At 55.7% G+C, this 24,412-nt stretch overlaps 7 protein-coding genes across 7 annotated transcripts; 1 reads left to right on the top strand and 6 right to left on the bottom strand.

Moving 5' to 3' along the window:
- Positions 1-331: 331 nt before the first annotated feature.
- SCHCODRAFT_02673445 (uncharacterized protein) lies at positions 332-1,258 on the bottom strand (the record flags this gene model as incomplete). The annotated part of the gene is made up of 2 exons (XM_050346679.1): positions 332-1,020; positions 1,072-1,258. 2 exons carry the CDS (start codon positions 1,256-1,258, stop codon positions 332-334), a joined length of 876 nt encoding a protein of 291 aa, XP_050197327.1.
- Positions 1,259-10,195: 8,937 nt separating this feature from the next.
- SCHCODRAFT_02718758 (uncharacterized protein) lies at positions 10,196-10,474 on the bottom strand (the record flags this gene model as incomplete). The annotated part of the gene is made up of 1 exon (XM_050347078.1): positions 10,196-10,474. A coding segment is annotated over one exon (279 nt), but the record flags the coding sequence as incomplete, so codon positions are not given.
- A 1,651-nt stretch (positions 10,475-12,125) lies between these two features.
- On the top strand, positions 12,126-13,161 carry SCHCODRAFT_02520053 (uncharacterized protein; the record flags this gene model as incomplete). Its single annotated transcript, XM_050343439.1, has 2 exons — positions 12,126-12,835; positions 13,086-13,161. 2 exons carry the CDS (start codon positions 12,126-12,128, stop codon positions 13,159-13,161), a joined length of 786 nt encoding a protein of 261 aa, XP_050197325.1.
- A 28-nt stretch (positions 13,162-13,189) lies between these two features.
- Positions 13,190-20,645, bottom strand: SCHCODRAFT_01109013 (uncharacterized protein; the record flags this gene model as incomplete). The annotated part of the gene is made up of 14 exons (XM_003026696.1): positions 13,190-13,261; positions 13,537-13,895; positions 13,943-14,535; positions 14,731-14,942; positions 14,982-15,164; positions 15,646-15,699; positions 15,958-17,239; positions 17,304-17,383; positions 17,437-17,507; positions 17,558-17,806; positions 17,855-18,472; positions 18,520-18,573; positions 19,253-19,270; positions 19,886-20,645. The coding sequence occupies 14 exons, from the start codon at positions 20,643-20,645 to the stop codon at positions 13,190-13,192; spliced, it is 4,605 nt and encodes a 1,534-aa protein (XP_003026742.1).
- Positions 20,646-20,882: 237 nt separating this feature from the next.
- Positions 20,883-21,923, bottom strand: SCHCODRAFT_02480463 (uncharacterized protein; the record flags this gene model as incomplete). The annotated part of the gene is made up of 1 exon (XM_050342783.1): positions 20,883-21,923. A coding segment is annotated over one exon (1,041 nt), but the record flags the coding sequence as incomplete, so codon positions are not given.
- Positions 21,924-22,187: 264 nt separating this feature from the next.
- SCHCODRAFT_02479598 (uncharacterized protein) lies at positions 22,188-23,813 on the bottom strand (the record flags this gene model as incomplete). Its single annotated transcript, XM_050342774.1, has 1 exon — positions 22,188-23,813. A coding segment is annotated over one exon (1,626 nt), but the record flags the coding sequence as incomplete, so codon positions are not given.
- On the bottom strand, positions 23,790-24,398 carry SCHCODRAFT_02459332 (uncharacterized protein; the record flags this gene model as incomplete). Its single annotated transcript, XM_050342599.1, has 1 exon — positions 23,790-24,398. A coding segment is annotated over one exon (609 nt), but the record flags the coding sequence as incomplete, so codon positions are not given.
- Between the last annotated feature and the right edge of the window lie 14 nt (positions 24,399-24,412).

Below are 24,412 nucleotides of genomic sequence, written 5' to 3'. Positions count from 1 at the left end.
TAAAGAGAACAGTCGAAACATAGTCCGTAAAAGAGTAGTCAAAGAGGTGGATGACGCGGCAGCCCCTGGCTGCGCGCGCCACCCGCTATTCATGTGAAGTATAAGTCCGCGAGGCGTGCTTCTCGTGATCATAAGGTAAATTGGGATTCCCACGGTTCGACTTCGGGTCGGCACCCGCCGCCGTCACATTCGCCCTCCAGGCTCGCGAAGCGAGCCTCTCTACACAGCAAGGGTCGAACGAAGGAGAACACGCGATACAATACAAGTCATAGAACAAAAACGGCAGGCATACGTATGAAAAAGGAAAAATCTAAGTAAGTCATATAGTAATTTACGCGGCCGCGCCAGCGTCGTCCATGACGGCGTCACCGTCCGGGGTGGGGTTCGAAGGCTCTTCGTCAAGCATCTTCTCGTAGTCCTCCTCAGACATGGACGGTCCGTCAGGGGAAGTCTGGCTGCTCGATGCGACGTTGAGACCTCCGAACCGGCTGATCGTGTTGCTCAGGTCGGACTCGGATTCCGCGCTGGCTGGCGCGTTAGAGGCGCGAGGAAAGTCCGGGGTCGTCGCGGGAGGAGCGGACTCCGTGGCAGGCTCGGTAGCGGCCATCGGGGTGTCCGAGAATCCTGCAAGCATCGTCAGGAAAGGCTGCCATAGGTGCAGGTCGAAGAGACGGCGAGTGTCGTCGTCAACGTCATCTGGCTGCTCACCATCCTGTCCAGCGGCCTGCTGGGCTTCCCTGCGTGCCGCACGGCGGGCGCGGTTGCGTGCGTTGCGCGCCGCGTTGCGCCTGGCCTTGTTGGCAGCAGCGTCAGCAGCCCGCGCTTCGGCCGTGCGTGCGTCGTCTCGCCTCGCGTCCCGTCGCCCGTCCTGGCGTGAGGGGCGCGGCGAACGCTCGTAGCGCCTCGAGTTCGCCATCGCGAGCTCGAAGCCCTGTGTCATCGTGACACGCGTCTCCTGCATGAGCGCGGCGATGTGGTCTGCAGTGTATGCGGCACCACCCGTCGCTCCTGGTGCGGAGTCTAGCAAAATGTCAGAAGACCGCGAAGTCTCGAAGACTGGCTCGTACGTACGCCTCGAGCGAAACAGGTGCGGATAGTCGTCCGGGTGGGGCGCATGGCGGTACTTCTTGCGATACGCGTTGTACTTCGCGGGCGGGTTGCCCGGAAAGCGCGAAGTCGGATCGCGAATGTAGGCGGATACCGCATCCGCGTACGCGCGGCACGGGATCTCGTCAACGGCGTAGAGGATGTTGTCCATGTTGTGCGAAGAGGATGAGCGGGAAAGACGTGAGTGTCTGTTTTTCCATGCTTTCGGCCGTGGCTTATAAGCGTTCTCATTTCCTGCGGGCACGCGGCAAGCGGAAACTCCAATTAAGGCTTCCTCCGGCGCGTCCGGATTTTCCTTCGCAGGTAGGTTGCGAGCGTGGTCAATTCCCATCGCTTCGCAGTACTGATCCATTGCCGCTAGGTGCTTGATTTGGTGGTAGGGAAACCAGGTAATGTCCCCACTTGCCCACTTAAGCTCGAAAATCGCGCTTGTTCCCTTCCCAGAGTGCGAGAGAATCCGGTCGACTGCCCACTCGGTGGGCTGCTCACCGAAGCCCGGAATCTGGTGCGGGAGACGACCAGGAAAACGCCTGTCGTCGTTTGGGAAATGCTTGCGCAGCAAGGAAGCATGGAACACGTCGTGTATGCCCCGTTTCTTTAATTCCGGAGACAATTCCAGCTGATATGAAGCGCCAGGAGATGCCACTCGGATGATTCGGAAAGGGCCGATGTACTTGGGGACGAGTTTCCTCGCACGCCCTTTCGGCAGCTTTAGGTTCTTTGAGGACAGGTACACGAGATCGCCGACTGCCAAGTCCGCTTTTCGGCGATGCTTGTTCGCCTCCGTTGTCTGGTGAGTACGCGCCTCAATGATTGCGTCGTGCGCGTGCATAATCGCGCTCTTCATGTTCTGAGCGAATTTACGAACACCCGGATACTCACTGTCGGAGTTCCAGATCATCGTGCGTGGGGTCATGGCATAATTCAGGAAGAAAGGCGAATATCCGGTAGTTTCCGAACGCGCTGCATTCATGGCAAACTCGGTAGCGGGTAAGTACGTCGCCCAATCCTTCTGGTCGGGTCTGACACATTGCCGAAGCATCTGGGTCATTGTCCGATTGGCACGCTCGGTGGCACCATCGGTTTGAGGGTGGTAGGCAGTTGACATGCGCAATTCCACACCAAGGAGCTCGTGTAACCGTTTCCAAAAGGTACTTGTGAAGAGCGAGTCCCTATCGCTGATGATCCGCTCGGGGAGTCCGTGTAGTTTGTAAACATGCTCGAATATCATTTCAGCGACCTGTTTCGCGCCGTAATTCTGTCGGGCTGGAATCAGGTGTACCATCGAAGTAAGGTGGTCGATTACGACACAAATGTAGTCGTATTTTCCTGTCCTTGTTTCCGATTCGGGAAGTGGACCCACAAAGTCCACACCAATTGCTTGCCACGGTCGCGTGGGTACCGGCAACGTCCGGAGTAACCCCATGGGACGGTCGGACCGCGACTTCGAAGTCGCGCACACGCCGCACGTCTTGCAGAAGGCTTCCACGTCGGCGACCATCTCTTTCCACCACACCTCCTCGCGCAGCAAGTCAATGGTTTTGCGGTGGCCAAGGTGCGCCAGCAACGAGTGTGCATGGGTGATCACGATCTCGCGTGCGCGTCGATCACCGATCGTAATGTCCGGGATGCAAAGTACGCGCTTCCCCTCACGCGTCTTGTATACTAACCCGTCGATTTCCTGAAAATCCGCAAACTGCTCGGGATCACGCATGAGTTTCCTGAAAAAGGGATCCTCATTGTATCGATAACGGAGGGATCCAGGCATGGGGAGACCGATATCGCTAGCTGTGGTCAGGAGAGGTGAGTCCCCATCCCCTTCAGCCATCGATATAGCCTCTGACCTGCGTGCAGCTGGCTCACTGGTCCCGATCGTACTCTCCTGCGGTCCTTGAGCGCCCATTTCCGCCGGAGGTTCTTGCACGGTACGTGGATCGATGGATTCCCCCTTTGTCTGCTTGGACTTCCGCCCGCGCTTCCTGGCTGATTTTGCCTGTTCAGGGGTTTCAGCAATTTGTGCTTCCGCATGCGCTGCGGTCTGTTGCGCGGCTTTCTCTGCAAGTCGCCCGGAACGACGCGGAGTCCAGTCAAAGACCGCTGTCGATCCTGTGTAGACTGGGCGCGTCACTCCATCTTCCCTCGCAAAGTAGTCGGAAACGGAGTCGTCGTCATCGGGACCGACGTACTCACTCCGAGCTCGTGTTGTACCTGCGGGTTCATCACTGTACATCCGCGAGAGTGCGTCCGCGAGGATGTTCGTCTCGCCTGGAATGTAATGAATGGTAAAGTCAAATTCATTCATGACATCAAGCCAGCGATGTTGACGCGGTGACAGGTTCCGCTGCTTCATGAAGTGTTCGAGGGCGCGATGGTCCGTGCAAACGCGGAAGCGGGCGCCGTGCAGAAGGCCTCGGAAGCGCTTGAGCGACTCCACGATGGCAAGCAGTTCCTGCTCGTGCACCGGGTAGTTCTGCTGCGCTGAGTTGAATTTCCCGGACCAGAATGTGACAACATTCGCGTGCTTCAAGTCCTCGCCCTGCGAGATATATCCGCTCGCTCCCGTCACGCATGCGTCGGTGACGAGGTTGATGGGTGGCGCATCCGGTGAGTAATCGAGAGCGACGCGATGCTGATCATGATGTGCAGCCACAATCCGCTTCGCTTCGTCAAAAGCGCGCTGTTCAGTCGGCCCCCAACGCCACAACTTGTTTCCGGTCGCAAGTTCCGTGAGCGGCGCAAGCGCAATGCGGACGCCTTTGCAGTTATCCGCCAAAAATCCGACCGAGCCGATGAAGCTTGCGAGCAAGTCCTTGTTCGTTGGAGTTTTCCAGTTCGCAATCTGGTCGACTTTGTGCGGGTCCATGATGATCCCCTTCGCGTCGATGACATGTCCGAGTAAGTGGAGTCTCTCGGCGAAGAAATGCATCTTATCAGCGCCCAGGTAGAGCTTTTCTCGTCGTAGAATATCAAAAACAATGCGAATATGTTTGATATGATCTTCGACGGAATCCGAATAGATTACAATGTCATCGAGGTATACATCCATGAAGACTCCGATGTAAGGCGCGAAGATATGGTTCATGAGCATCTGGTAAGTCGCTCCTGCGTTACAATCTCCCTGCTGCATGACTAAGCTCTCCATAGTGCCGTCGGGCGTCGAGAATAGCGTCTTTGGGACATCCTTAGGCTCAACACGGATTTGCTCGAAGGCGTCCTTCCCGTCGATCAGCGTGCGGTATCGGTGGCCCGTGACGCGCCGCAGGATGGTGGGCATGTCCGGAAGCGGAGACGCGAGTTTCCGCGTGTTCGTGTTCTGCTCGCGCTTGTCACAAACAGTGCGAATGCGCACCTTTCCGTCCGCCTTCGGCGGCTTCTTCAGGATTAGCATCGGTGAGTACGCAACTCCCGCGGCCACCCGCCATCGCCCCGTGCGAATATAATCATTCTTTTTCTCCCGCCAGATGTCCTTGATCGCCTCGGGGCACCGCGAAGGGCGCCAGCGCGGGACCTTGGACTCGTCGATGAGCGGGATGACGTGGTTGATGGCTCGGAGAGGTGGGAGCGCGGTCTTCGCCGTATCGGGACATAAATCCTTCGCTTCGTCCGCGAGCATCTTACGAATGCTTTCCAGGTCGTGCTCGACAAGATCCGCGGCAGCGGATTTAATCTCAGCAATTTCCTCGCCGCGCAGTTCGCGCGGGGAAGGGGAAGCGACCGCAATGCGCGTCGGATTCAAGCCAAGCGTGACCTGGTGTTGGAACAGGAACGGAGTACCCAGGATAAGGTCGTACGTGTCGATATTCGCCACGTCGAAGCGTCGCTGACAGTCAATTGTCTGGTACTTGAAGTTTACAGTTGCGGAAGTGTTGATCTTCGAGCGGGAACCGTGAACGGCAAGTTGCACAGTGAGTGGTTTTGCCAGCACATCAAGGCGGAGGTTGAGCTGGACCGCCAGCGTCGTGGAAATGAAGTCCGCCATCGACCCCGTGTCAATCAGCGCGCGCGCTTTGTGGCCATTTATTTCCACTTCAATCACAATGGGACGAGGTAAGCAGCGCTTGAAGTCCTTCGGAATCATCGAGGTGCGCTCGATAGCATCAACAAACTGACCGTATTCCTCCTGCTTGCCTTTAGACTTCCTCGTCTTAGGCTTGCTGGGACCAACAGCGGCGCAGTATGCGATATTGCGACGCTGACGTTGTGTCAGACGAGTTTGCGCTCGGTCCCGTGTCGGAGGGTTTTCCCGGCGTGCTTCATGCGCCAGCCACTGCGTGCGCTCGGAATCAACGCGGTCTCGCAAGAACTGGACCGAAAACTCGTCGGAGTCGAGCTCAGAGCGGTAAGCGACGTAACATCTGTCGGAATCCATACAGTCATTAATCTCGAAGAAGTCCCCATAGTTGATGATCTGGAATCGCTCCTGAGGCGATAAATCGATGCCATCTTCCGCAAAGTGCGTCGCAAACAGAGCACGGAGGTATTCCTCGACGTCCTCCGCTTCAGCATTTGACCAAACTCCTTGAGTCGCAGGTAAAGGCGGGCCGTATTCGGTATGTGAACCAGCAGCATATGCCTGCCTCTCGAATGCGACAGCTTCCGCGTGCTCGCGCTCTGCTCGGTCTCGCATGTACTGCACACCGAAGTCGGGTGAGTCAAGCTCGGTCCGGTACGCGATGTAGCTCAACTCAGGTGCTTCAGCATCAAAAATCTCGAAGAACTCCTCGAGATCGTAGACCTGGAAGCGGTTCTCGGCATCAACTTCGGCCGAGAAGTACGAGGAAAACAAGTTCCGAAGGAAAGCGGTCACGTCGTCGCTGTGCGCGCGCGACCACACGCCCTCCACTGCGGGTATTGTCTGCTCACCAAAGGTGACCGCAGCTGTGCGGATTTGCGCCTCGTGAGCCGCCGCTGCCTTCTTCTCAATGGTAGCGATGCTGACTGAGCCTGCCTTTACAGTAGGTCCCTTCAGCTCGTGACGACGCGGGCAATTGCGGCTTTCATGGCCGACTTCATTGCAGTTGAAGCAGCGGCCTTCCGCGCGGCGCTTGTCACGCTCTTCCTTGGTAAGTTTTCCCGACTTCTGCGGTTTCTTCGCGTTGCGATTCTGACCGCCTTTCCCATCGTTCTTAGGCTTGTTCTGGGATTGCGACGCATTCCCGCCCTCCGGACGTTGGCCTCCATTATTGGACTTCTTCTGCTCGCGCTCGGCCGCGTATTTCGGCGGCAGAGGCGAGGGACCGGTGGTGCGGTTCGCAAATCGAGTCCAGGTGCGTCCCGGCTTCGCTTTCCAAACGCCCTGGCTCTCCCTTTCGTAGAGCTTCTGCGCATCCTCATGCTGACTAGCAGCCGTCTTCAAGGTCTTGAGCGAATCTCGCTCGGGCCAGAGGCCTTTGTCGACAAGGTGAAGCCGGAGGTACTGGTGAATTCCCTTCCAAAAGATGTGGATGAGCTGCTGATCCGTAATGTCAGGCAGCCGTTTTGCCATGGTTTGCAAGTCTTTTGCAAAGTCGCGAACGTTCTCGTTTCCCTGCTTCGCAGTCGTGAGCTTCTCGCGTAAGTCCGACTTAAATTGTTGTGGAAAACATTCATCGAATAACGCTTCGTATAGACGCTTCACTGTCCACTTCCGCTCCGCCATTGCGACGTATCGCATGAAGAACTTCGCGGGCTTGTGGGATAGGAAATGGATTAACATTATAATGGTCTGTCTATCGTCAAATCCGCTCAGTTCCGCCCACTTATCGACTTCGTAGCACCATTGCTCGAAGACTTCAAGGTCGGCACGGCCATTCCAGATGAACGGAGTCTTGACCTTCACGCCCTTGACGGCTTTCCGTGCGCGTTGCTTCTCCCGCTTCAGCGCCTTCTTGACCTTCTTGTAGCGCGCCTTATCACGAGAGTTTCCGTCCGACGAGCTGCTAGAGCTTGAGGAGGAGGAAGAACTCGAGGATGAGGACGACGAACTTGACGAGCTACTCGAGCTTGACGAGTCCGAAGAAGATGAAGAAGACGACGAAGACGATGTGGAATCGCTGTCATAGTCATCGGGAGGGCTCGGCGGAGGCGGTCGATGGTCCGAGGGTGCGGGAGTGCGCTCAGGTAGAGGCGCAGTGTACTCGCGCTTACCCGGCGTCTTTGATCGACGCTCCTCGGGCGGTGCTGTTGTCGCGCGGAAGTACCCTCCCGCAGGAAGTTCTGAGGAGTCCCGGCGGAACTCGTCGTCGGGAATGGTGTTGCGCTTACTTCGTGAGTGTCTGCGCTTCTTTTCCTTCTTGTGCTGATGCTTATGCTTCTTGCGCAACTTGTCCTTGTTCGCAGCAGCTTCGCGCATCATGCGCTCGTAATCGGGTCCGCGCTCGCCCTCCGCGACGCCCTTGCCCTTGTCGCGCTTAGGTGCGTCCCTTTGCGGCGTATTGCGAGGCTCACGTCCTCCGTTGCGAAGATGAGGTTTCTCGTCTTGGTCAGAATCGACCTCGACAATCACGGCAGCGCAGTCCATGGATCGGCTCCTCGAAGGACCTGCACCATAATCCGCATCGTAGCGCTTGCGTGTATCCTCCATGGATCGCAAAATGGCTTCGTGGATCATGGCGGCTTCCTCGTCGGAATCATTCTCATTGGTGAATACCTCCTCCTGACCGTTCTCGGGATCGAACTGATCTTCCAGCCAGTCATTCATGTACAGGCCGAAGTCACCGACATTGAAGCGCGGGAGTTGGGGAAGCTCAAATGGCTTTTCCTCCTCGCCTTCCTCAACATCCAGCCAGTCTCCGAAAAACGAGGGGCCTCCTGTGCGCCATGCAGGAGGGCGCGGGGAAGGTCTGGCAACAACCATCGGCGCTTCAAAGTTGTCTGAGTCGTCGCGAAGTGAGTTCTCAATTGCGGTCTGAAAATCCGCATCTATTTCCTCATCCTTCACTACTACAGATAGGCTGTCGAATGACTCGTTGCCGCCATCGGAAATGGGTCCCTCATCCCCCGTTCCATAGGAGGATGCCCCATCTGAGCTGTTCTGGCTCGAAGAGCATTCAGAATTAGCTCGCGCACCCTCCGGCTCCGCTACCGCATCGTCAATGACAATCCGACTGCTGGAGTCGATGTCTATATCGGGTGCAAAACTCACCAGAGGCGCGTCCACCTGTACACGCGTCGAGTCGCTCGAGTGCGACTCCGACTCGCCCGAGTCGGACGTCGGGTCGGTGATGAAGAAATGACGCTCACTGGGCGGGCGCGCGCCTATGCGCCCTCCCGCCGTCAAGCTGGTCGTGTTCGGGTATTGCCCATTCACCATCGGGTGAGGGATACCAGGCGGGCTGGCTTCGATAGCCTGCGGTTCCGCCACAGGCGCATCCAGCACGACATGCGGAGCAATGTCCTCGCGTGTCGCTTGCGCATTCGGAGGGTTTATGGGTCCACCCTCTCGAATTGCTTGCGCGTAACTGGGAGGCCGCGTACTAGACGCCGACCCCGTGTATACTGGAATGCGGCTTGGCCTCGCTCCCTGACGACTTCCCGTTCCACCAGCGCGAAGGTTCGCGCTGATGCTGGGTGTCACCGGTCGGGGATTGGGGGCATCGCTGTCCGCCATGTGGAGGGCTTGGCTCCGCCGTCGTTGACTGCGTGTCAGGACCGGGCGCGAGCCTTCAAAGCCACGTTCGTCATCGGTTGGCCACCGGATACCCCAATGCACGCCCAAGGCGAGGGTATCACGGTCCGCCCGAGACATCTGGGGGCCGCGCGACACAGTGTGCGCGACGGCCGGCACCTGATCCGGAGAGTCGAGCTCGCCATGAGCTTCGTACTCGACCGGGGAGTCCTCATCAACCCGAAGGTTGGAGGCCGCTCCGGAAGCAGCTACCTCGTCCGCCCACGAACGCTCGTTCATAGGCGAGGAGGTCTGCATAGTATGCATACTATCAGAATGTCTAGACATAGGAAAAAAGAAAATTCAGCAAAATGAGACGGAAAATTAAGACACACCGGGTGATCAGTCCGTGTGGATAGATACGAGAGAGATAGAAAGAGAAACGAGTCTAAGAGAGTCTAGAGGTAGAGGAGTTCGAGAGTTGTGTAGATACTCAAAAAAATGAGGCACGTGGCGGCGTCGAAGGCGTTGAGTCTTGTCGTCGCGCGTGACTCGGAGATCTTGATGTCGAAAGTCGTTGCTTGAGGCAGTCGAGGTGAGTAGCAATGAGTCTCGGATAGCAAGATGCTGGGGCTCTCCTACAGAGGAGCCCCGGAATATATACTCGTTCTCGTGTCAAAGAGGAATGCATGTATGTAATGAGTCGTTAAAGAGAACAGTCGAAACATAGTCCGTAAAAGAGTAGTCAAAGAGGTGGATGACGCGGCAGCCCCTGGCTGCGCGCGCCACCCGCTATTCATGTGAAGTATAAGTCCGCGAGGCGTGCTTCTCGTGATCATAAGGTAAATTGGGATTCCCACGGTTCGACTTCGGGTCGGCACCCGCCGCCGTCACAACGCAATTGCTACAGCCCAGTAATGCGCAGATGGTGTCAGAGGGAAGAAGGGGGGAGGAGGGTGGCACGCACAGTCGATTAGCATGGGATCGTGTCGAGCGACGTCCATTGACTGGACACGATCGTGGGTGAGGGACTGCGACGCTATACGCGCTCAATGCGCGCGGAGAGCGCGGTCAGGGCGAGGTCGACGGGCGCGCTACGCAGGCAGGCGCCCCATCCTCTTTGCTGCCTTACCATGCCGATCTATGCGCTATTATCCGCGCGCGACGTTCCCCGCCCGCCACGCTCCTGGCCAAGCCCCAAACCATGACCCACCTCCCCTCACGACGCGTAAACCGCATCCAACACGCGTCAAAACCCCCCATCTCTCTTCCCAACACCCACTGGGGAAGAACTGCCAGCAAAAGCGTCGAAAAGCACGACCGCGAATCTCACTGCGCGCGGGCGGCGCGAACAAGCGAGAACGGAGGCAGGAAATCGAATCCTACGAGCTGATGAGAAGGAGGAGTTTGCCGCGCAGTACACGGGCTTTACACATTGCGAGAGGAAAGGGAGAAGGGTGGCGTCGGGGAAGAGGGTTGGCCAGGTCCATGGGGGCGGGGAGCGCGGAAAATCGTGTAGGATAGGAGGGAAGAGGGATGGAATATGACGGACAGGGCTATGAAACCCACAGATCGCGCAGGACGCGCATCGCGCCTGAAGGCGATCGGCCTCTCGCACGTCGAAAACGCGTCCGGACGCGTTGTGGGGAGCGGAAATAGAGAGATAATGGTGGGAAGGACTATTACGCGCCGTATAGCGAGCGGAAGGGCGGTCGAGGGAAGGGGAAGGGTAATCAAGGAGGGCGGGTTGGGGGAATGGGGGATGTTGTAGTAGACGTGCAGCAAACGTGCAGTGTGTCCGTTGAAGCGGCATTATCACACAGCCCGCACGCAAGCTTTGTCGTGCGAATCTGTGAGAGGGACAGGGAGGGAGGGGAGGGGAGGGGAGGGGAGGGGGAGCCGTGATGTTTCAAAGTTAGGGCTGCGGAGCATTTGCTGCACTATCCCCTTGACTGCTATAGTAGTCCTATATGGGAAGTTAGTACTCGCCACGGAAGATGGCGTAGCTACGTACCTGGGATACGCGCACTCGCGCTCGTCATCCCGCGCTGATCATCCTTGAAGGTCGCTCTTGAGGGTAGAGAGCAGGTAGATCCATTGATACGGGTGAAGATGAAAGTTAAGTGGTGGGTGAATAGCAGGAGCCAGCTGCGGGGGCCGTAGGGGAAGGGATTCAGCCGTCGTGAACGGAACCAGGCAAGCATTTGACGAGCGGTAAGATCGGCCCGAGCGAGCCGTTCCACCAGCGAAGTGCACGATCAGAGATTTTTATCAATGTCAGTAGCTACGAGAAGGTAGAGCAGGACTTCAAGATACAAGATCTACGCTCTGAAATATTTCCAGAAATTTAGACTATGGTGGGACAGCTAAAGACTCGCCTGTCGAGTTTTGTGGCTGTGCGTCGAGTGATGGGGCTGTGCTGACGGACATTGCCGGGACTGCACGTGCATGCACGTTGGCCAAGGCTTCACACTGACAGCACGTTGAAGGCTGAGACCTTAGGCAGTAGATGAAATTGGACAGAAGACTACGTCTGAACTTTTTCAAAGGAAAAGGATGACGATGAAGAGGGATATCGAACGACTGACCGTTCGACATCCGGAGATAACCTTTGATCGACCGCTTGGACGTCTGATCTTGCTGACGGTCCACCGGTGTAAGACGAGCCTGGCAAGCAGGTCTCGTAACAAGAGTGGAGGAACGAGTTCAAGCGTCAGGTATGAACATCATTGCCTCGTAAGGTTCCGATAGCTTACATATATCCAAACAGGACACGGTCGTGTTCCTTCAGAACTAGTTTTTAGAGGGCCAACGCTGCGCGCGGCATGCGGTGAGTTAGGAATGTCCCGCTCCTGCGTCACTTATCCGACATTTTCCCGTGCCGAACTGCTCCGCCGGAACAACCCGACCCTCGTGTACGTGAGTATGAACGATCTTGTGGGCTCGGCACCAAGGGCAGAGATAGAACACCAGGACCTATACCATCGCCTCTGTCTGCAATCCCTGTGATCCACAAGCCTCTGCGTACGTCGCTGCTGCCGGCCAAGGACGATGTAATCACGCACGCTCTCTATGGTCGCGTGCTTTCGGCAAATGCCGAAACACTCGGCAGCTTTGGCCCTCCAATTACACCGACACCCGACGCGATCTCAAGACATGTGTAGTGGACGTCCACTGGTCTCATCCGACGTGATCCACCTTTGGATACGTCTGTCCCTATTGAAGATTCCTTCCTCTCAAAGATCGAGCATTGAATTAATCGGCACCCCGTCTCCGTGGCTATTGCTATTGCTTCCTCCACAACATGCGCCGTCACCCTTTCACCAAGTAGCCAGTCGTCAGTCTCATGTCGTCGATCAGGTAAGACATGGCTTAGTTTTTGAAACTATCCACAATGAATTCTTTATAGGGGCACAACTGTCTGTTGCGCACCATGACCGTCTGCCCGCGCATCCCACTTGAAATCCTCTATCTCGTCGTACACAAGAGCGACAGGCCTACCCTCGCAGTTCTTCTGCGGACGACGACGGCGCTATCCCGTGAGGCGAAGCCGTTGTTCTTCGCGAGCATATCCGTCGCGTCCGCAGCGTCTATGGTGTCGCTTTCGCGAGCGCTTGCCCAAGGTCAATTCCAATCATCGTGGCTCCGTCGACTTCATGTGATTTATCCCCCTGTACACCTTCCCCCCTTTTCCAACGTGACAAGTCTTCGGTGGAGTGTCTCCCCGTTCAGTACAGGCGCCTTTTCGCCTTCTACGCTCCGCGACGCCATGTCCTCCTTCCCATCACTCGTCGCATTAGCGCTTTACGAAGGCCCTCGTACCTCACACGAACTCGACGTTGTGCTGTCCCCAGTTGCGCCTATGCTGCAGACGCTGGAGTTGACTTTTCACGCGTCCTTCGCGATCAGTACATCGACTTTTGGGGCGCACTTTCCTGCGTTGCGCGAACTTATCTTCGCCGACGGGTTTGCCTGTGACCTCGGCGCATTTCTTGGGACGTTCCGGGCGGTTCCTCCTATAGAGGTCCTTCGCGTACCGGCCTTTTGTTCGTGGGAGACACTGCGACGCATTCTGCCCCTTTTTGCGTCCAGCCTTCGCGTTCTCGACGTCGACGTTCTAACCTCAGTAGAGATGTACAGTGAGTGTCCTTAATTATTTCTGACGCACTCTGAAGCCTTTTCAGCCTTTTACCCCGTGCCCGCGATGGCGCGTCTACTATCTGTTCGATTCGAGGTTCGTCGCCCTTGGGACAACTTCCGACGTGAGCTATCATTCGTTCAAGACTTCATGTGGATCATGAGGGCCACGCAGGAACGTTCCTTCCCGGCGTTGACTACGGTTGACCTACATGTGTACGCGAAGTCGTGTCCATCCATGATGCTCTGCAGCGAGGAGGCATGCGCTTTGTTTCGTGAAGGGAATGGACCATCGGAGGTCAACTGGCCGAGGTGGTGTTGTCTCGTGTTAGGGCGCACGCTTTATCTCAACGTATTTATTTACTCGCCTGAGGTAGAACGAGGTCGTTTGAGATCGGCAGTCTCGAACCAGCTGTCCTTCTTAGGTTCGCGCTTGCAAGTACATATTCACGACGATTAAATATTGCAAGTATCAACTCAGAGACATGTTCAGGATGTTGAGAGGCGAGAGCGCCTTGCTGGTTTTTGCGAGGGTTACGCTTCAGTATCGAGTGGCACGACCGCGCAAACGAGCGAGGACAGTAAACATCAATAATAAAGAGCACAATACGTTGTACAATCACCGCATACACGATCTAGGGACTGCCGCTGCTCTCAATGAACACGCGAAATCTAGAGGGGGGTAAGAAGCGCAAGCAATTGCGCACGGCGTCCAGGAGGTCGTCCGCCCTTTTCCCGTTGAGGGCAAAGTCGACGATGACAACTATCTCCAACGAGCACGTCTTCCCCAGCGCCTGGTGAACCCAGACGTGCCAGTCTATCATGTTTAGGCCATCCCCCGAATCGAAAAGCGCGAAGCACCAGTTGCCAGCCAGCGCAACAGCGGACATCCGCTTCGTCATCACCCTGATCCGCAGCTTCTGCAGCGCAGCGAGGTTGCCCTTCCCTCGCTCCGTATGCAAGAAATCGGCGAGACTGTGCCATTCGCGTCGCTTGTTGTCATTCCCACGTCTCATGTCCACTTTGAGAACGCGCAAGCGCCGAAGTGTGTCCGCCGCCGTGTTAGCTTGAAAGCGGTCAGAGCGGAGGTGGCAGTAGGCAGAGAAAGCACACCTAGAGGTTTCATGGACGCGTTCGCGGGGAACAGGCCTAGTCCGAGCTCCGTCACCATTGGAGGCGTGACGGACAAGAGGTCGTTCAACGATGCCCAGGATAGACCCTGCATAAAGTTCAGAGTTGTGATCCCGGGCGCATTCCGTCGAAAGTACTCGGCGGAGAATGTGGAGAACTGCGCGAAGAAGTGATGAGAAATGGTTAACTGCCGCAAGTCGGGGTAGGCCGCGACACTCTCGGCCAAGAAGAAAGGTGAAGACATGGTCTTGAGCGATATAGTTAGGCTGCGAAGTCCCGGACTCGCCAGTTGAAGCCCAATGTCGACGTCGCGAAGGCCATACGGCCTGGCGCTCATGTGAAGGTGCACAAGACTTGGGAATTGCGACAGAAAGCGTGGAAGGCGTTGTTGAATGTCCACGGAGCGGGACGGAGCGCTTTTGGTGCACCAGTCGATGGTATGGACTTTTGTGAAGGCAGGGCCCACCGCCAAGAGTTCGTGGTGATGGATGACGAGCTCACGCACGAAGGGGGCGATTACTGAGGCTTTCATTGCCATACAGCGGTAATCGGAGGCGCTCCGAACGTGAACCGTTCTGTAGAAGAGTGGCAGGGCGTAGTCGAAGTGAGAGGACGCGCATAGGAATGCAAGGATGGTGTTGCGGTCACAAAAAGAGATTATGAGGGGGAAGAGCTCCACAAAGATTGTCGGTCGAGGGGCCAGCTGGGTTTCCGCGGAGTTCACTGTCAGAACAATTAGCGCAAGGCCCAGCGAGGAATAAGGGACGCACTGATGGCCTTTTTCCAACTTCCGTATGGCCGCCGGATGTTCAGCAATGGTTATATAAGTCGTAATGAGAAGGGCGTGCCGTCGAATGAGACGCGGTCCTGAAGAGTCTAGGTAGGACCCCAAGCCCATCCGAAGTAAGACATTGCGGAAGCGTTCAAGGGCGCAAGCAAAAGGAGTGGGTCGTACGCTCGTGCAGGCGTAGACTACGCCCATCTATACAGCGAATGGCAGAAGGCCCGCTCCGTGGCGCACGGCAGAGAGAGCCGATGAGTGTTGACGCGCAGCCCGTCGCCAAAGACTATCGACGCCCATGTAGAAAACACCGTCTGAGTACGCGGATGCATCCGGCAGTTGCGTAGGGCTCACATCGCTGTTTGTCGGGACCGCTCTCGTCGAGCTCTTCCGTATACGGCAGCCACCGAGATCAATTTGGGGCTGTCCCGGACATTGCACTGGACGTACGCGAGCGGAAGCACGGGCGAAAGAAGTAGCAGAGTCCAGAGCACGCGCGGCGTTGGAAACGAGGTCTAAGACATGAGACCTTGATCACAGGCTGCGCGTCTGCTCGTCGGCCTCGGCCACGGGGGAGATGCCTCGATGGGTTGTACTACCGCACATTCAGGGTTAGCGGAGGAAGAAAGGAACATGTCTAAAGATCAGCAAGAATCGGGCGTGAGGCGGGGAGACGCACGCTATCAGAAGGTGCAGTGGGTTGCAGTGTATCCGATCGTTTGCTGTAAGGCGTACTTCACGGGCATGCTTCTTTTGGACGGCGGGTCATGTACGAAAGAGAGATGAGCGCGTGAAGGTAATCAGAAACTATCACTGACGGTTAATGTCCATTTTGTGGCGTCGAGTGGCGCATGAACTGGATCCCACCCATTGTTGAACAAGTTGACCATCATGACCGACGCACCTCTATCAACTCAATGGCTGTAAACTCTAACGCCTTCAGGTTCTTCGGGCCCACCTATAAGGAAGGCTCACCGCAAAAGTAGGAGGTAGCCGACGAACAACGATAGTACCACAATCACAGAATCCCGCTTCACGCCAAGAATGCCGCATCCGTGTACAATATACGTAGCTTTCCGACGGGTATGCAGTCAACAAGCTGTGAGCTCGCTCTGGAATGATAGAAGGCACGTAGTAGCGATAATGATGCAGGCGTTTGGCGACAGTCCAGCGTGGCGATCTGGAGATTGGGCATGTAGGCAGCGCTTGCGGTAACGGTGAGCATATGCGCTAATATATCTGCGATGTCCCAAAGTCCGTTGGAAGACCGTCCGGGTGCGACGAGGATCGTAGTGACGTTGGCCAGCTGCAGTAGACACGGCCGGATAGCTGCCTTCTCCCGGTCGAGAGAAGTCGAAACGTTGGAAAGCGACAACGCGGTCAACTGTGACGTCTCTTCTGCCGTGGCGAGCATAGCATGCAGCCCCTCGAATAAGGAGCCGTTCAAGTCCTCGGCCACGTCGACGTTGCGGAGGCCCAGAGCCTTGAGACCAGAGGTCCGTATGCTCCAAATCAATGCGCATGCGCTGCGCTCGAGGAGGAGGTCGACGAGGGAAGGGAGTTGGATGGGATGCGCCGCCGTCGGAGGGCAATCAATAGAGAGGCCCGTCCTAATGTGCAGAGTAGCCAGGTAAAGAGATGAGCCAGCGAGGGAGAGCGCGATGAATGAGGAAGGCAAAGGAGGATCGATGTCGATGCTCAAGTGGCGGAGGGATGGGAGGCAGAAGAAAGTGTTCTCGAGGTCGGAGCCGCTGCTTGGGCCATCGCCGCTGAGGACGAGATGCTCTAGACGCAGCATCGACCCCAGCGCGGCAAGCCCCAGACACTGAGAGTGGAATAGAACGAGGTCAAGGCGGCGAAGAGAGCAGAACCCGTCCTTTGCAAGAACGTCGACGTCGGTCCAGGGCATGTAAACCACAAGCGAGGCCAGACGACCCTTGCATTTGCTTGCAAAGTGTGAGAGCTCGTCGAAGCCGCTAAGATGGTCCCATTTGACATGGACAGGCGCATTGCTGAAGAGAGATGCCTGGTAGGAAAAGTGGGCCCATCGACTGGTGCGTGAGGAGCGTCGGGTAGTAGGCGGTAGGCGATTGTGCTGTAGGCTCAGATACGTCCAGACATTCACCATCCTACGTGCGACAGAGTTCCACCTGAAGCACACTTTGCATATCGTTCTAGCGAAGGAAGCGGCACGATCGGAGGGGTTGTCGAGTGCGAGCGCCAGATGATTGAAAATGCACGATAAGTCGTCGTCACCGAGCCGACGAATAGGGGAAAGCAGAGCTCTCAGGTCGCGAAGGCGCATCGTAAGAGCATTTTTGAGTTCAGCGAGTTTGGCGAGCTCGGCAATGCACTCAGCAAGTGATTGTTCTAGTTCGTTCGCCAAGACCTCCCGGCGCCGAAAGGCAGCGATGTTGTCCCTAGGATAAGAGCGTCCTCTGATGTCCTCTTCACTGATGGAGTAGTCACTCGAGCGGAGTGTGCGAGCGAGCTTCGTGCTGAGCATGGTGTCAATAGCAGGGTCAGAATGGGCTGACATATGCCGGGCCATAAGCGGTAGACCCTCCCACGACCGCGTGACCCAGAAGCGACATGATGACATCAAGGCGGAAATCAGGGCAGAAGCGCGGTTCGAATACAGTCTGTACATACAGGACAGGTCAGACAATGCAAGGCATACGGAGCATTTCTATACAAAGACAATCCACGGAACGCCAGCTTTGTTCCGAAGCTGCGTCAGACGCTGTGTTTGCAGTGCCTGAGAGCCTACACACATGTGAGCTGAAATCACGCAGCGAGAGTGAGGGAGTACCTACCAGAGCCGTCGGGTAGCATGTACTTGAAAGCCACGCGGCGCCAATGAGGCAAATGTAGCACAGGTGCTGCGCGCTCGTACTCCTCTTCCTCGGCCGTGTTTGCGTCGTACTTCTCTACAATAAGCTCGACTTGACCGGGAAAAATAAGCCCGTGGATCCCTTCAAGGTGTGAGACGAGCGCCCAATGTACAATGACCGTAGACAGTCCAGTCAAATGACAGTAGAAGTTGGTGAAGTTCGTGTCGCTCTCTAGCAGATGAGGGTCAGCAGCAGACGCACGAGAGCATGCGGTCTCACCTGTGTATCTCCCCTTATACAGGCGGAGAGTCCGCAATTGAGAGGCAGAGTCCGAGAGGAGGCGCTCGACCGTCTGCCATTCTCCAGAGCGAAGGCGCCCCGTGTACAGCGTGAGGTGAACAAGCGAGGGGAAGTAGATGAACTTCACGAGATCTCGGATTCCCTCTCTTAAATCGATCTCCAGAGTATCGGCAACCATAACTACGCGTGAATCCTCGTCGTCTTCCTCTGAGCGCCAGCCCAAAGGCTCCGTTGGATCGCTCCAGTTATCGGTGACGATGGCAGACGCCTTGATGTGCACGGCCTTGAGTAGAGCGGACATCGGTCTCCCAACAGACGAAGGAACACGGCCAAAGAGGAAATGAAGACCTTCCCGAGGAGCGTTGAAGACCGTCAGAGTCAGAACAGGTGCCATCAAGTCGTCCATAGTAGGCGACGTCCACATTGTCTTCATGTCGACGTACCAGGCGGCACGCCCGTTTCTTCCGAAGACGATGGAGGTCAGGTTGCGGGGCGCAATGGCGGCCAGAAGCCTGACCATCGCAATCGTATCCTTCGTCCAGTCGCTGGGGAGGACAAGGGCGCGGATGTACCGGTTAAAGTCATCATCGGCCGAAGCTTCGGGATGTTCAGGGTAGACTCGCAGATGGCGGGAAGAGACGTACGAGGAATAGCGACAGCGGTGTTGAGACCAGGCACAAACCGCAAAGGCAGGGGCCCTTGACGAGGCGTATGTCAGCTCAAGCGAGTCCAAGTTACCAATGATCTGACCAGTGGGTTTCCTGCGTTCCTCCAAAAGGAGCCATTCCCGGAACTCAAAGTATCTGTCGTCGATGATTGTGATCCGACGCCAGCGGAAGCGACGGGCAACGTAGAACACGGTTTTGCAGGAATTGGCGAAGTTCCGCAAGTCATCCCCATGACAGCAAGCACAAATGCGCGCAATGAGCTCGGGAGCCAAGCTTTGAAAGGGAGAAGGAGTGAGAGACATGGTGAAGATGATAGTCAGGACCAAAGATAAACGGATGCAAAATACGTCCGAGCTTTCCATTTCCCCTCCCCGACACCGATTGGATTCACGGCCACGGCCGACTGATGACCGACTCTGATCGCACGCGCTTGTTGAGCAAGTGAGTTCTGCTGTTATGCGTCCTTGAGTCGAGGAATGACAACAGATCCAACGGGGTGAGCATTGGATGGTACCGCGAACCGAACGCGTTGCGGGGAGGGGTGGCCTCACAAGTGAGAATGTAACTGCCCCGGGATTGAGGTATGCGCTCGATTTCAGGGGAGAGGAGGGGGACGGCAGTACATTAGAGTGGACTGTGAAAGAGTGCTCGACAGTATTAACCGCGTATGGCCATCACTGTTCTCACGTTCGTCAGCTCTCCCACGCACCTGTAATCCGATGGTCGGCTACATTGATGCACAGTATGGGCCAGCGAATGTCTCATGCCCAGCCTGTTTGCTAAGAGCTAAGATGACGGGTATGGCAAGAGACATGTGCCGCCGGAATGTTGCGCGCGGTGCCACGCGCTGCGTGCACGTTGAGTTGACCACGTGAACGAGTTGGCTTTCCCGTGATCAATCCGTGACAGGCCATGTGCGTCGAGTTGATGTTCTACGTCGCAATGGGTAACCTGAGTCGTCAGGTCTCAATCTCAACATAGAAAAGCGCGACCGCATGACGTTCGTAGGCTGTACGCAGAGAGAAGATGTCGCTCATCAAGCCTTCGTAGATGAATTTGCCGTTGTTGTACATGCCATCGTAGTACCAGATATGATGGAATCCCTGCATTACTCTGAGCGTGAAGTGATCCCCGCCGTAGTAGATAATTCCTTTCAATACGTAGGACCTCTTTTGTCGCCGCTCCGAGCGTACGGAGAACGAGGACTGCAAAACCCGACCATGACTGGGATCAAACTCGACAAAAAGGAAGGATGTGTCAGTTTCAAGGCGAGTAACTTGCTTTGCGTTGATGTTGCAGATACTACAAACATCTCGAGCGTCAGACCCTCTGAACCACTTACCGACATCCCGTGCGTACTGAGCCTCAATCTCAAACACAGGCGCCGTTGAGGATCTCATGCGCGGACCAACTGCGCCATGCAAGTCATGTGTCTGGCTCTTCTTGCACTGCGTTGTCGTAATAGCGACGCATCTGTTCACGTTAAACAGATGACTGAGGACAGAGTGAAGAACAGTGTACTGACCCGGGACGAACGTAGCTGGGGCGGTAGCGTGTAAGAAGGCGCGCATGGAGTCTCTGATAGCGGTCACGTCCAAGCTGGCTGCGAGGGTCATGCTCAAATGCGCATCTAGGGCGCTGTACAGAATGGAGGCGCCATCGCTCCCCCAGCACTTCAGTCGCGGGAGCCATTCTTCAGGAGCTTCAGCCGTGACCCATGCCATCAGGGTAGCGACGGCGTCGTACGCACAGCTATTGTCCGCCCACGTCGCTCCAAAGTTGAGTACAGGGGGATGAACGTAGTCAATCTCAACGGGATGGGTGAGTGTCTCAGCCCTTTGGCGCTTAGAAGGCGGCGAAAGGTCTGTACCATGGTCTCGGTCGCGCTTGAGGGTGGATCTTGACGACGCCACAAAGGTGCTGATGGGAACAAAGTCATCGGTCATTGCCGAACGCGGCAGATCTCCCTTCGCGTCCTTCACGGTGATGAGTTGCCAGTCTATGGGTGCGACTTCGAAATCCAGCCACGCCTCTGGATTCGTCACATTTCCACTTGCATTGTACTTAGGCTTTTCGTCTGTCCATTCGAGCGCTTCAGGCATGCCAGGTGGCATGTACGCCTCACCCTTCCACTTCCGAAAGGCTGAGATCAAGTCCTTCCTCCGATGTCCTGTGACCTCCGCTGGTAGCTTTCCCTCGTACTGGAGCTTTGTTATCTCATTCAAAAGCTCAAGCTCTCGGAATTCTTGGCGTAGCGCGCCGCTGCACCCCCCTTGGATCTTCGTTGGATTGTATCCTCGCAAAATCAGCGTCCCTGCCAATGTTCGACCTCTTGAGAGGGCCACGTAGTACGCGTGATGATCAGCGCAGTCCTGTAAGTCCACAACATTGACCTCGCGTGACTTGCCCTGGGAGGCATAATCAGTCATCGAAAAGTTCGGCAAGACGTGGACTTGGTCGCGCACGATGGTTATGTACTTGCTTCCTGTCGTCACCCTTGGCAGCATGCACTCCACGGTCATCTTCTGCCTTGTAATGGGAACCACGTTCCTAGGTAAGCCCGGAAACTGAACTGGTCTCGGCGGGGTAACTAACTCGACAAACAGGACGTCGAGCATTCTCTGCCCACGGCTACCCCTCGATTCTTGCCAGTCATAAACGATTCCTTCCTGGCCCTTCGTCATCGACAGCTCTGTCGCGGAGTTGTAGCGTAGCATGACCGGCATCCCTCGACAAAGCGACAGCTTCCCAGGAACATACGACTTGCAGAAAGAGTGGGGCTGTTCCCACAGTTCGTGCTGTAAGAAAGCGCTCAGTGGTCTATCTTGCTGTCCTTTAACGCGAAGCCAGTCCTCAGAGAAGAACTCTATAAGCTCCTGACCGCTCTCTGTAGCGAACCGACGAACGCCAATGTCGTTGATGGCGTCTTTGACAATGTTACGAGCGGTAATCACAGACACATTTCTGAATAGCTCGTCTGCGATTGAAAGGTCTGTTGTAGAAGAGAAGGCGCATCTGGAGTCTATCCAGGTAAGGTTTTTGGTCGTACACACCTTCAACCTCATTCTCATCATACAATCTTGGAACTCCAAGTCGTCTGCGCTGGTCGCGCTCTGACGGTGATTTTGCTTTAGGAGAACGACGACAACGAAGAGATGCCAAATGGCTTTTCCCAGCGCAGCCTTCTGACTACGTGCATCAGCGCCGTATTGCCCGGCTTTCCTACTGTAAAGCGAGCCTTCTTCACCGCCCACGACCGGTGGTTGCTGCGCAAAGTCCCCAGCAAAAATCATGTTCAAGCCGCCGTATGGTACGTCCGTGACGCCTACCGCTTGACAGGTCGCTCTGCTTACGTTATAGTTCTCGTAGTGGGCCAGCATAGACGCCTCGTCCATCAGCAGAGTACCTTTACCTTTCATGCGTTGCTTGACCTTCGCACGCCCGGTCATGGTCTGCTCTTTTAGAGTTGATATCCCCAACGTCGAGTGGTATGTAGACCCATTAACCAGATTAGACGCAGTCCCTGTCGGAGCCATGACAAGATATCCGGAGCCGATGTTCGCTCGGTCAATAACGGCTTGGACGGCCTGAAACACACGAGACTTTCCGGTACCGCCCATACCACCAACGTACATCAGAAGCTGACCACAGCCAGGAGTGAGAATGTGATTCCCCGCGATGCGCACCGCACGCTCTTGGTCCTCGTTGAGCGAGAAATCGGCTAAGACTGCGTCTACGAGACCTCGCTGAAGTGGTGCAACATAGGTGCGCATCAATAGCGCCTTGTTCACGATGTCGACGCTCACTACGTAGGCGGGACCTACCACAGGATCATTCTCAGGGACGACGAGAATGCGGACTCCCTGTGCGTCGATTGCTGCTTTTTTCGCTTCTTTAACGATCTCTGTCCAATTCCTCGCAGTTCTCTTGACGGTTATTCTGCCCGCAGGTGCGGCAATTGTAGCGATAGGTACGTTCCATCTGTGTCTGACCATCATGTCTTTCATGCCCAGGAAGGACGTCTTCTTCTTGGTGTACAGTGTATTCATTTCTTCGTATTCTGCGTGCGTGGTCGGAAAGACGGTCTCGACTTGACTTCTGCAGTCGTCATCGTAGTCAATGTCTTGCACGTCCTCTTCGGTGAGTGGTATATCCTCAGTCCAGCCTTCACCACTCTTTTGTCTTGACCTGTAGTCATCTCGCGCGTCCATGCACTCCCATCTCAAGTTGAAGTTCTTCATGAGCTGCTTTTCGCGCGGTGAGAACTTATGCTTATCGAAAGCGTCTTGCCAGGTCTCATCCGCAGATTTGAGATCTTCCGGTCGTCTCCAAGGTTTGAAAAGCATCAACATGACCTGGATGTACTCGTCAAGATTGCCCTTATCGCTGCAGGGCAACAGGCGCATGAAGTTCAACACGAGCATTGGGTCCTCTTGCTGCCGCTTTTTCATGCAATGCGAGCTCGCGAGGGAGTGTCCGTATCGGAAAGGGTAATGGAGGTTCGGCAAACGCGTCGTGGGTGGCTCTCCGAGCGTCTCGGGCAGTGGATCTACGGGTTCATCGTCGTCAGGCTCATCCAAGGGAAGTTCTTTGTCTCCAGTTTCTTCTGCTTCTGCGTCTCGACGATCACTTTCATCAGCCTCAGAGTCGTGTGCCTGTGTAGAGTGCGCGTCTTCGGCAGAAACGTCCGTGTCGTCTTCACGTGCGGCAGACCAAGGATTCTCGTCTTCCTCGTTCTCGCTGTCCTCTACGTCGCTTGCGCCCCCGTGTTCCTCCTCACTTGCTTCCTCAGCTGCTGACGAACCTTTAGGTGCGTCGTCCTTGCTCTCCTTTGTCTGGCCCTTTGGCAGCGAGATTCGCTCGCAGTTCAACATGAAGCGATAGAGGTTATAAGCTTCAAGGGCATCCGCACGGTAAGTGTAATTCTGCGCTTCAGAAACTCCAATGATCGCCCCCTTCTTCTTGACGAGCAGTACGCTCTCTTCTCCATAACCTTCGCTGTTCTTTTGCCAATACATTTTAATCTGCCTGAAGTACGTGTGCCAGAAGAAAGGCTTAAATCGGTGCGACGTGTAGTGGTCAGGGTTACCAAGCAGATACATGGCGATCATAGGCCCTCCAAGCTCCATTTTCGTCGCCAATTTGTTAACGATTTTTGTCATCAGACGGCGCGCCGCTTCGATACCATCGCCACCAGAGCAGAGCACGTCTTGATTTTGGTCGAAAACGGATTTGATGACCTCAAATATAACGTGCGTCTGCGGTCCCATCTTAGTGATATATTCCGTGATATAGTAAACGATGTGGTTGACAGCGCTTCCCGAGAGGAGACACGAGCAGTCGTGGTTGCACCGAAAGAAGTAGCTCAAAACAGAGCAGACGTCGTTCATATTGGGCTCCAGGTGCTTGAAGCGCAGCGCTCCGGTATTAGGGTCCACTCCCGTCTCGGTACGTACCTCCCTCGGCATCCGAGCTTTGCAGCGCCCCGTCTTATTAAACTTGCAGTACTTGTCTTTGCATGTATGCACGTTCGTTCTCATGAGGATATCGTTTACCTCCTCTTTGAAGGTGGTCACCCATTGGCGGGTCTCCTCGCATTTATGACACCCTGGCTTAGCGCAGACGCAGTACACCTTAGGCGGAGTCGCCGGATGCGTGTAAGTGGGGTTCTGATATCCCGGTCTCTTTCTGATTTCCTTCAGACGTGCAGATATCTCTTCAAATGTACCGTCTATAAACTCTCCCCTATGGCACGCTTCCGCGTACTCAACCATTTGTGCGCAGAACTCCGATTCAAAGTCCTTCATTCGCTCACGAATCTCCGTAGGTGAAAACGAGCCGCAAATCCATAGCAGAGAGTGTAGATGCA

This window comes from Schizophyllum commune, assembly GCF_000143185.2.
Source record: "Schizophyllum commune H4-8 unplaced genomic scaffold SCHCOscaffold_15, whole genome shotgun sequence".
NCBI lineage: Eukaryota > Fungi > Basidiomycota > Agaricomycetes > Agaricales > Schizophyllaceae > Schizophyllum > Schizophyllum commune.
This window is presented reverse-complemented; position numbering and strand designations above follow the sequence as displayed.